At 47.6% G+C, this 12,249-nt stretch overlaps 1 protein-coding gene across 1 annotated transcript in view; it reads right to left on the reverse strand.

The window, feature by feature from the left end:
* The window catches only part of LOC138287482 (aldo-keto reductase family 1 member B1-like), a 111,432-nt gene that overhangs the window by 57,777 nt on the left and 41,406 nt on the right, over window positions 1–12,249 (reverse strand). The window contains exons 3-5 of the mRNA XM_069227929.1: window positions 6,060–6,176; window positions 5,557–5,634; window positions 4,750–4,872 (exon numbers count right to left, since the gene is read on the reverse strand). Of these exons, the coding sequence (XP_069084030.1) occupies window positions 4,750–4,872; window positions 5,557–5,634; window positions 6,060–6,176 (318 nt within the window). The remainder of the gene's footprint in view (window positions 1–4,749; window positions 4,873–5,556; window positions 5,635–6,059; window positions 6,177–12,249) is intronic.

A 12,249-nucleotide genomic window follows, 5' to 3' on the forward strand; every position in this document is an offset into this window, starting at 1 on the left:
AGGCACCCGCTGGACGTTGCTGGACCATGGGTGGGATTCCCCAAGGCCAGGGGGCTGCAGATGCAGGGATACCTTTAGGCATCTGGAATCTTTGTCAGATCCGGTCTCAGTCAGGGGGGGTCCTCTGGATTCAGGCTGCAGGAGTCGTCGTGTTGGCCAGGAGGGGTCAACCCAGGATGGACTCGAGGTCAGAATTGCCTAGGGACCGTCTCTGGACCAGTGGGCACCTAGACTCGGGCCATGGGCATCGAGTGCAGAGTGGACAGGGCTCAAGGATCCGGGCGTTCTGGAGTCCCCTTGGTGATTTTTTCTGGACAGAGCCACTGTCCTCAGGAGTTCTTGGTCCTCTACTGGGCAGGCAGTCCTCTGGGGATTTGTAGAGGTCGCTGGTCCTGCAGGATGCGTTGCCTTCTTGGAGCAGGCGTCTTTGAAGCTGCAGACAGGCCGGTAGGGCTGGGTCCAAGTCAGTTGTCATCTGGAGTCTTAAGTGCTGGGGTCGGCTTAGCAGTCCTTCTACTCTCTCCTTTCTTCAGAGGTCGCCAGGAATCTGGTGAGTAAGGTTCAGGGGAGCCCCTAAATACTAGATTTAGGGGCGTTACAAGGGTCACAGGGCAGTAGCCAATGGCTACTGTCCTTGAGGGTGGCTACACCGTTCCTGTGCCCACTACCTTTGGGAAGGGGACACATTCCTAACCCTATTGGTCCCTATCCTACAAAACAAGATGGAGGATTCTGCAAGGAGGGGGTCACTTCAGCTCTGGACTAGGGGTGGTCCTACCTGCAGTGGTCACTCCTCTCTGTTTTACCAAAGTTTCGCGCTGGACCTGCCGCCAAAAGGTGGGGCTTGGTTTGGGCAGCTGGCATCTCCACTAGCTCTGGGGCACTGTAAGAGGAGGCCTGAGCCTTTGAGGCTTACCACCAAGTGTTACAGTTCCTGCAGGGGGGATGTGTGAAGCACCTTCACCCAGAGTAGACTTTGTTTCTGACCCCAGAGAGCACAAAGTCCCTCAACCCATGGGGTCAGAAACCTGGCTGTTAGTGGCAGGCTGGCACAGACTAGTCAGCCCTGCACTGAAGGGTTGGGTAAAATACAGGGGGCATCTCTAAGATGCCCTATGTGTGCATTTTACAAAAAAATCCAACACTGGCATCAGTGTGAGTTTATTGTGCTGGGAAGTTTGATACCAAACTTCTCAGAATTCAGTGAAGCCATCATGGAGCTGTGGAGTTCGTAATGACAGACTCCCAGCCCATGTACTCAGTATGGTCACACTGCACTTACAATGTCTAAGAATGGACTTAGACACTGTAGGGGCATATTGCTCATGCAGCTAAGCCCTCACCTGTGGTATAGTGCACCCTGCTGGAGGGATGACTTACCTGTGACAAAGGCAGTAGTTTGTGGGCATGGCACCCTGAGAGGGATGCCATGTCGACTTTACCTTTTTCTACCCCCCAGCACACACAAGCTGCAATGGCAGTGTGCATATGGCTGGCGTGGGGTCCCTTAGGGTGGCACAATACATGCTGCAGCCCTTAGGGACCCTTCCTGGCCACAGAGCCCTTGGCACCACTGGTACCTTTTACAAGGGACTTATCTGTGTGCTAGGGGTGTGCCAATTGGGGAAACAATATTACAGTTTTGGGAAAGAACACTGGTGCTAGGGCCTGGTTAGCAGGATCCCAGCACACTCTCGGTCAAGTCAGCATCAATATCAGGCAAATGTAGGGGGGGTAACCATGTCAAAAGGGGCACTTTCCTACCATTGCCTATAGCGGCCTTGACGGTTGAGGTTTTCGAGCCCACGTCCGGGACTATATGGATTTCTTTTTCCAGAGTAATGTCGGTACGGAAGGTAGTAGAAGGATGGAAAGGGAGGCTTACAAAGTGGCGCTGAGGGGGAGTGCATAGCGCAGGTGTGTGCAGAGCGAATGGAGCTAGAGCGAAGCCTTACAGATCTGGATCGCAAACAGGCATGCCTCCAGGAGCACGTGGGTCCAGGTAAAGCGCAGGCAGAGCTCGAGGTCAGGAGGCAAATGGTAGATACATGGGAATGATTGGAGAAATATACACATACGCAATATAGGCAACACATGTTTCGAGAGGTGGTTAAGTCCGGTAAAGTGTTAGCATGGCTATTAAAGAGGGACAGACCACATTCTCTTATCTTAGCGCTGCAGCGACGGTTCAGACACAGTGGCTAGGGATCGAATAAATGATGCCTGCTCGGAGTACCTGCAGAGGGGGTTCGCCCCAGTTCCTTGTGTTCTGCAGGGTGCCCTGGAATGGTACACTATAGAGGGTGAGTTACTCAACCTCTTGAAAGAACAGAGGTGGACCCTAGACAGGCCAATCAAGTTGGAGGAGCTGAAGGAGGTGCTTGCAGAGGCGCCCGGAGGCAAGACATCGGGTACTGATGTGTTTCTGGTGGAGCTATATCAAGCTTTGCTCTCAACAATCCTGGAGAGACTGTTGGAGGTTTTTACTGAGGCCAAGGGCTGAGGGGTCCTGCCGGCCTCCATGAGAGAGGCAGTGATGGTGCTGGTCCCAAAGGAAGGCACAGACCCACAAGAGTTTTCCTTGTATGGTCCTTTTTCCATGCTTAATGCAGATGTGAAATTCTTGTGCATGGTCCTGGCCTGTAGACTGCTGCAAGTAGCTGGTGGGCTTCTTTACCTGGACCAAACAGGATTCAATCCCAGATGAAGCACCATGTTCAATATTCGCTGGTTAAATCATGTAATTCATGCGGTGGGCGAATATGCCTTGGCCGCACTAGATTTTGAGTGCGGGTTTGACACCATGGGTTGTCAGTATATGTGGGTGATCCTGAGGAACATGACATATGGCCCCAAGTTTATTTAGTGGGTGCTACTGTTGTACACAGCCCAACCACTAGGGTGCATACAGGGGGGGACTGTTTCAGTGCAATGGACAATGGGCAGAGGTACTAGGAAGGTGTTCCCCTGTGACCAGTGCTATTTGTGCTGGCAGTAGAGTCCCATGCCTGTCGTTTATGGTAGAGGTTGGAGTTCTGGGGAGTCTGCCTGGTGGCTCCTGCCATGTAGTGTCAGTGTATGCAGATGACACTATGAAATATCTTAGATACTCGGTGCCCCACCTATTGCAGGAAATGGGATCCTTTGTTGGTGTCTCTGGCCTACGGACAAACAGATCTAAATCTTGGCTATTCCCCTTGTGGCGGGTGACACCGACCTTCTCCAGGTATTGGGCTGCAGTGTGAAACAGAAAAGATGCACTACCTTGAAAACTTGGTGACAAATGGTCTGCAGGACTATTACGAGTTAAATACAGGGTGATTGTTGAATGGCGTGGAGAGATCAGTGGAGTTCTGGAACATTATTCTTCAATCAGTTATGGGGAGAGTATCCCTGGCAAAAATGGCGTTCTTGCTGCATTGTATGTACGTGCTGCAGAATGTGCTGTGTCTATTCCTGCAGGGTATGTTCGATCAATTGGACAAGCTGCTGTGTGTGCTACTGTGGGCGAGTAAAAGAAGTTGAGTGAAAATGGATATCCTGAAACTCTCCTGGGTGGCGGGAGGCTGGGATTGCCAGACCTGTTCTTGTACTATGCAGCCACCCAGCATCAACATGGTGTAAGCTGGTTTGACGAGGAGCCAAGTTGGTAGAAGACCCTACTTCAGGAACGCATGCTCCCTACACTCTCCGGGAGTTATTTCTGATCGGTAAGCAGTCTCAAAAGACCTTCCATACCTAATACACCCAACGACAGAGACGTGGCACAGTGTGGTGTGCAGGGCACTGAGGCGAGCCCCCTTTGATGATACCCTGCCTCTGTGGGAGATAAGACCGTTTGCTGACTTGAAGGCTGACAAAGCACTATGCTAGCCTGGTGACTGGAGCCATCAGCTGACTTTTTGCACATGACTTTGGCATGTCCCTCGCTGATGAAGTGCTGGAGGAAGGTGTTGAAGGCGCTTTCATACAGTGTGGGTCAAGAGGTGGAGGGATCTATAGAATTGTGCCTGCTTAGAGTGGTACCTAGAAAAGACTGTTGTGAAAAGCAAATGAGAATGCTGGAGCTGGGGACAGTGCTGGCCAGAAGGTGCATTGCTTTCACTGGAAGGCAGTCAAAGCCCCAGCAGTGAAGGCTTGGTGGGCGGATCTGCTGGAATGGGCGTTGGCTGATGAGGAGCACATAAAGTGCACCCAAAGAGACAAAAAGGTGGGGAAGATTACTTGGGAGGGTCTTGGAACCTGTGCCTGAGGGGACGGTGTGAGAAGGTCTGAATAGCTGAGGAGGGGAGGAAGGCGGTGACAAGGGGAGGGGGCTGTGGAAGGCGGAACTCAATGTCTGGGGAAATACGCTGTCAATAATGCTGGCGTTTCAGCTGGATCAAAACATTCTGCTGTATTTGCTAAAACTGAAAAGGCCAATAAAAACTTTTTTTTTTAAAAGAAGAAACCTAACTGGACCTGTTAGAGATTGTGACATTATTACATGATGAAGTCTCACGAACACACCACACAAAACTCCACTTTCCTCAACACACAAAGGAGTCAACAGCAGTTGGTATGAAACCATTGTTCTTAGAAGGAGAATGACTCAATACAATGCCAATTTGTTTTGAGTGATTATAGTTCCCCAAAGCACGCTAGCAAACCATCTCCGGCATGCGTGACACTTACCAGTCTGTTTTAGTGCACTCTCCCCCCTCCACTCCAATACCCACTCCATCCAGCACAAAACAAAGTAAAGTTTACCTGAATGGTTGCTGGCTTGTATTTAAGTCCTGGCTTGTTCAAGATGGCTTCTATTTGATAGTGGTTGAAATTGGAAACTCCAATGCCCTTCACCATACCTGCATCCACCAACTCTTCCATGGCCTTCAAATTTAAAAAAGGTCTTGAGACCACACAGACAGAAATGCCCACAATCCTATACACAACACATAAGAGGATAACCAACTCTACTGTGCTAGAAGAATACACCCAGAACAAAAGGCCCACTAAGCACAAAAGATCTACTTCACACAGTCCACTAGAGAGCCCCAATAACAAAGGCCAACATAGCACATAAAGTCACACTATCTAGTGCAGCACAACAGATGCACAACTTTATTTAGAAGAAAGGATTCACAACTTGCTACAATTCTTCCCCGCCCAAAAGACCTTCAATCTCACAGGGCACTCATTATCCTACACCCAAGAAAACATCACAATCACACACTGTTCAAGATGATCTGAAAGAATTCCAGAAATTTCAGCATGCTTAGTTTTTCATTCAAAGCAAAATGAAAAATATAACTTTTTAGATTTGTTTTCAGTACATACTCTGATTACAGCATGCTATGTTTAGCAAAGTTATTAAACAGCAGAAATCACCAAAGTATGCATTCTGTTGAATTGACAAACATAGTCCAACTAATGCAGTTCACATGAAACTAAACAATGGTGACAAAATGTAGAAAAAGAATAAGTCTCAACAAGGCGCAGATCACTCTATGCTTCCACCATTTATTCTTCACCGACTATAGGCCTCCAGGTGCAGCACAGACTCCCCAATCTTACCTCCCAGGTCTCCAAAAAATTAGTGTTGCTCGGAATTGCACCCCCACTTTCATCACTGGGGAACAGTTCGTCGCCAGCCTGTCAAAGGAAAATGAAGACATTACGCACAAGGTCCTTTTTTGGCACATGGTGCACATCAGTTCTGGACCACTTGTCCCCTATGGAATTTTTTTCTGTGTGCTGTAGGTTAAGGTACTGCTTTTAGAGCAGGATGGGCTTCCATGACTCAAGCATGCCATTACTGCTCCATTCTAGTCAAAGGTACCTGAAGTGCGGGCTGTTTTTTATTTTTGCCTAGACTGCTCTCGGCTTCCAGTCCGGCCAGGATATTAATACACACTTCCTGTCAATCTTTCTGCAGGCAAGGGATTGACCTCACCTAAGCTGGAGCACCAATATTGTGTAATTAGGGCAGGACTCATACTGAGACAGTAGGTTTATTTCAACCGAGTCACACAGTACATAATCCATTAATAACAGTAACATTGACATAAAGGCCTCACCTTGAACCCCATCGGCCAGTGCATCAGGTACATATCAATATAGTCCATCTTCAGGGCATCCAGGGTTTTCTTACATCCAGTCTTCACCAATGACTTCCCATGAAACGTGCACCACAGCTACAAGAGAAACTAGGTGTGTTATTGGATGCCTGTAGCTCATGTGTCCAGTCAAGATCTCTGCAAGGTTAGACAAAAGTCAGACTCCATCACAGTTCAATTCTAACCCAAGTGGATGGTATTTGAAATTCATTACCCTCTGGCGTGCATTCAGTATGTCTGCTGAAAGTTTGACTTTAGGGTTCAAGCAAGCTCAGATTGGGTGTATTCTGTTTCCAGAGGCAAAGAGTACTGTACTACTTTTATTCTCTCCCTCCATCACAGGGTTGATGCAGGAAGTTCTGAAATAAGCACAAACTTACTTAGAAGACTTTGGTTTTCAGTGCACTGTGGAGGACATCTTTCACTAGCAAAAAAGATGCACAATTGAAGTAATGTTACTTATCTTTACAAAATTATTTAGAATGGTTTAAAGCCACCCAAAAACATACGTATCCCTGGCCAAAAGAAGGTATATTCGATGATAGAATAATTTACCATATTGTTACATACCTTAGGAGTAAATATATAGGAGCCAAATTACAGAAGGGAGAAACTATTCTAGCTTCATGGCAAGTGTTTTGTGAAAAATCTAAGGACTCCTCAAAAACTGATACCCCTAATACTCCATCTGTTTCCCCAATCCCATATGATTCTATGAAAACCTCTCCCAAGGTACCAAGGAACTTATCCACTGGTGCAGCTACAAGAAACCACAGTGGGATTTGCGAACCCTGAAATTAAGACCCCTTCACCATCTCCAAAGGTAACCTCTAATTTTGCCCCACAAATACTAAAGTCAAAACATGTAAGCACACCTAAGCGGCAAGTAAAGATAAGTGACTCCCAGCTTTTAGGACAACTAGAAGCACAGTTCACCCTACATTTAGACATAGCCTCTCCAGAGGAGGATAGAAGTGAAGAACAAAGTCCAGGAGATAGTGACGACCAGTCACATTTCATCAGCAACATCATATTTGTTGCAGAGAAGAGATACAACAGGAAAGGTAGTTAAGGAACAAATGTCTACCTCACAGCGAAGAGATGCAGATGATGTTAGATGGAGTGATTAAGTGGACAAGACTGCTAGTATGGCGCGATTGCCAGCTTCCTAAGAAAGAGAAGACTAAAGGTAGTCTACCACCTTGGCAGAAAGGGAAGAGGAATGTATTAGTTTTACCAGAAAGTGTTTAAGAGTGGTTATCGCGAAGTTAGAGTAGGGGAGATGCAAAGGAAGTGAGGAGAAAGGGATATCACAATAACTTTTCAGGACAGATTCAAGGAGGTTTTGGGAGAATAAAAAATAGGATATAACCTATGCATAAGCGTGTGGATAGCATGGGTGAACCGCTTCAACCCCCAAAGCTATGCATCCTACCTATGATGCTGGTATTCAAGAAAGATCCCTTATTGATTTGGATCACACAAAAAGTACAAGACGATTATCTGATTGTAGTGATATCAGAGAGGCAGAACAGGAGATGTTTTACAGCGTTAGGAAAACCTGAGCGACAGAGCTTGAGCGATTGCGGTTCCAGGGAACACATGGCCAACAAGACCCAGGGATAAGATCTTGTGAGGCTATGGGAGCATTGACACTACGTGATCGACCAGTGCAGCAAATGAGTGTTCAATCAGTTTTGTGCCGCCCAGCTCTCACCCCTAATGAGAAAGTTTCTAAAGGAGAGAACAGATTGTACAGTGTTGTGCCATATGTAAACAATTTAGGAGGCTGGACTGAACGATTAGCTTCACAGATGTCGATGGCCACAAGAAAGGTCTTGCACATATGGCAGAAATATGCTAGGCAGCATAATCCCCAGGGTTCTACCACTCCCTTTACATCAGATGCCCCTGACACGCAAGGAACCGGAGGCACCTCTTTATGTTCCACGGCCACAAATGGACAAGTAAAATCTTGGAAAATTGTTGCTGTTGCCTACAGAGGGAGCAGGGGAATGGATTAGAGCTTTTGAAAAATAAACTGCAGGTATTACCTTAGCAGTAGGGGACATAAAAATTCAGTTTAGTTCTCTTATAGGAGATTTAACAAACAATGTTTTTCAAAAGGCTGGAGTGAGAAACAGGACTGCCACTGAAGCTAGATATGATGGGTCTCCATTTAATTTAGTAAGGACACTGGTTTGGGATCAGCTAAGCAAAATGTATCCTGTTAGGTCAGATTCGTCACTCAGTCAATGAAGCCAAATGAGGATCCCACTCAGTTCCTAAATAGGATGAAAGAGAAATGGACCCAAGAAGTAGGTCAGGGTTGGGAAGTAACAAGAGGAAATGCTGCTATTATTTTATAACGTGGTGAAAAAAGGGTTACCCTCTAATGTACAGAATAGCCTAGATAATATAGTGGCATTAGACTGTAGAAGCTTAAGAATGCGATTCCACAAGACACCAAGCCCTTCACAGAGATACAAGTGCAGATAGTCCATTTCTGCAAGAAAAAGCAGGAGAAAGAAAGGAACAAACAGGAGGTGATAGAAAAGCAGCAGCTAAGTTAGTACAGCAGAAGTTGGCAAAGAAAGGAGCGGTAAAAGGAACTGTAGTGGCAGCCACCACTCAAATGACTGCAATGTCTGTGGGATCGGTTCCAGGGACCACTCAACAACAGTACCCACAACAATAGGACAATGTAAGGTGTAGGAAGCTGGCCTGGTGTGTGGTGGGGACCAAAGGTGCTTATACCTTACACCAGGTCCAAGTATCCCCTATTAGTGTAGTGTAGGCGGTGTCTAGAAGCCAGGCTCTCTAGAGGTAGCTGTGGATGAGGAGCCAAGGCTTATCTAGGAGACATGACAAGCTTATGCAATATCACTGTTGTCAAATAAAGCACTTACACACATGAAAGACAACACTCCGTGTTACAAAAATAAAGGAACTTTATTACAGTAACACACTCAAAAAATACTGTAGAGGCAATACTACCTTAGAAGGTAAATAAACACAATATATACACACCGGCAACTAGAGACTGGCATAAGAAATGGTTAGAAACAGTGTAAAACACAATGGGCAACAGTGACCCTAGGGGGAGCCCAAACCATATACTAAAAAAATGGAACTCCCACCCAGGTAAGTGGATAATATAGAGGGGAGCTGGGGGTACCAGAAAACCACAGACACAACACTCCCCCCCCCCCCAGCGACCAGGAAGGAAGGAGTAAATCAGAGGGTTTTCCCCAAGCCACCCACAAAGAAGAAAAGGAAGAAAAGAAGACACCCAACAAGACTGCAAGAAACCATCAGTGGATTCCTGGAGGAGAAGACCTGTGGAGAGAGTGGACAAAGTCCAGATGGCACAACAGAGTTCAGTAGGGGCGGGAGCCCCTACCCACCACACTGACGATGCAGGAGTTGGTCGCCTGTGAAGAAGAACAGGTCAGCACTGCAGCCCAGAAGCTGGAGGAGAGTTCCTGATGGATGCAGAAGATGTCCCACGCTGGAAGGAAGGTTGCAGGCGGGAGTCATTGGAGGATTTCCACAAATAAGCCTTGGCAAAGGCAAACTCGCGGTTGGCGGAGAAGAGGTGCTGCCAGGGACCAGTAAGGCCCAGGAGGACTAAACCCAGGAGTGGGAGTCACAGGGGACCGTCAGCGTCGCAGAGAGTCCACGGGAGCAGAGGCAGCACCCACAAGAGTCCCACAGGATGAGGACATAGAAGGTGCAGGAAGGAGCCCAAGCAGCACTACAAAAGAGGATCCCACACCGCAGGAGAACCACACAGGAGGCTGGGATTTTCAGGAAGTAGTGCTGGGGGCTGGAGCTGCACGTCGCCTGAAGATCCCTTGGAGGAGATGCAAACAAGCCTTGGCAGCTGCAAGAGACGCAGTGCAAGGGGGTACTGTCCTGCATGGGAAGGCAAAGGCTTACCTCACCCAAGTTGGACAGCTGGTAGAGAGGACCGAGGGGGCCACTCCAGACCACCACCCGTGATGTAGGATCTACACAGTTCAGCAGGAGAGGGGATCCACTCAGCCGGTCGTTGTTGCTGTAGGTGGCTCCTGGTGCAGGGGAGTGACTCCTTCACTCTAAGGGAGATTCCTTCTTCCTTCTGGTGCAGGCTGAAGAGTTACTGTCTTCTGAGGATGCACGGCCAGGGAAATGTTGCAAGGAGCCCTGGATACAATGTTGCAGAAGGGTCTTCCTCGTAAATCTGCAGCTTGTCAGTTCCTGGAGGGTCCAGTCGCGGTTCCGGTGGCCAGAATTCAAAGTGAAGGTTGCAGAGGAGTCCTGCTGGGATCTTGCAAGCTGAACCTGAAGCCACACCCAAGAGAGAGACCCTAAATAGCCCTGAAAGGGGGACTGGTCACCTAACCGGGTAAGCACCTATCAGGAGGGGGCTCTGACGTCACCTGCCTGGCCTTGCCACTCAGATGCTCCCAGAGTTCCCTGACAACCTTGGAAACAAGATTGCAGAACCCAGGGACCCTCTGGTGGAGCTCTGAGCCCCACCCCTGGGGTGGTGATGGACAGGGGAGTGGTCCCTCACCTTTCCATTGTCCAGTTTCGTGCCAGAGCAGGGACTGGGGGGTCCCTGAACCGGTGTGGACTGGTCTATGCACAGAGGGCACCAAATGTGCCCTTCAAAGCAAAACCAGTGGCTTGGAGAGGCTACCCCTCCCAAGCCAGTCACACCTATTTCCAAAGGGAGAGTGTGTAACACACCTCTCCCAAAGGAAATCCTTTGTTCTGCCTTCCTGGGCTTCAGCAGATCAAGCAGCAGGAGGGAAGAAACCTGTCTGAGGGGTGGCAGCAGCTGGGACTGCCTGGAAAACCCTGGAAGACTGGTGGTAGCAATGCTGGGGGTCCTCTAAGGAGCCCCCAGAGTGCATGGAATCATACAACCAATACTTGCAAAAGTACTGGGGTATGATTCCGATATGTTTGATACCAATGATGCAATGGCAGGCCTGAAGAACACTGCATGGGCTCCCTATGGGTGGTAGAATAACTGCTGCAGCCCATAGGGATCCCCTGGAACCCCAATGCCCTGGGTACGTAGGTACCATTTACTAGGGACTTACATGGGGGACAAGTATGCCAACTGTGGGGATAAAAAGTTACCAGCAACCAAATTTAGAGGAGAGAGCACAGTCACTGGGTTCATGGTTAGCAGGATCCCAGTGAACAGTCAAACACACTGACAAACAGGCAAAAAGTGGGGGTAACCAAGCTAGAAAGAGGCTACTTTCCTACATAAAGGCACTGGGAATTAGTCAAGGCGGAGTAGAAAGAGGTAGGATTTGTCCTCAAAGATTGGATCAGGTAACTAATTAGGAAGAGATCTTATGGTCAAATTAAATGTGACTATCCATTTTGAATCTGATGGTACCATGTTTTTTTCTACCCCTGGAGTTTCACCTTCCAGAGTGATGGTAGTAACAGTAGATTACTCTACTGGAGATCAAAGTAGAGCATGACCAATGGATACTGAGGCATTTATAACAGAGGTGTATACAAATATAGCAGAGACAACTCAGTTATTGGGAAAGGAGGTTAAATTACCTAAATAATTCCTTTTTCTGCAACAAGGGCAGTACTCTTGGATGCCTAATGGTGAACTGATATTGCAATAGAGGCTTTAGAGGTGAAACCAACCTATGGCGCTATGATACCAGTGACCATTATAATGTCTTATGGTCACGTATTGTCTCCTTTGAACCAGGAAAAATGGTTAGACAAATATTGGATGACCAACTGTTTTGTGATAACAATTCTAAGAAAACTGTCGTAGTTTTTTAGAATGACATACCATTGATGACAGTGTTGGAAGTAAGGACGCCCACACCAGGTAGAGCTTTTGATTATGTTAGGGAAGGAGATCTGTCCCAAGTACCAGACATTTTATGGACTAAAGGTCCTCATGACGTAGGCCTTATTCGTACTGCTACACCATTCTGAATGACATTAAAGGAAGGTGCTATCTTACCTAGGGTAAGACAGTATCCTCTTTCTAAGGAAGCAGATGAGGGCATTGTCCCTACCATACAGGCATTGTTAGAGCAAGGAGTAATTTACCCTCTAATGTCTCATTGTAACACCCGATACACCCGATTACGAAGTCTAACAGTAACACTTG

This window comes from Pleurodeles waltl, chromosome 4_1 (genome assembly GCF_031143425.1).
Source record: "Pleurodeles waltl isolate 20211129_DDA chromosome 4_1, aPleWal1.hap1.20221129, whole genome shotgun sequence".
NCBI classification, from domain to species: Eukaryota; Metazoa; Chordata; class Amphibia; order Caudata; family Salamandridae; genus Pleurodeles; species Pleurodeles waltl.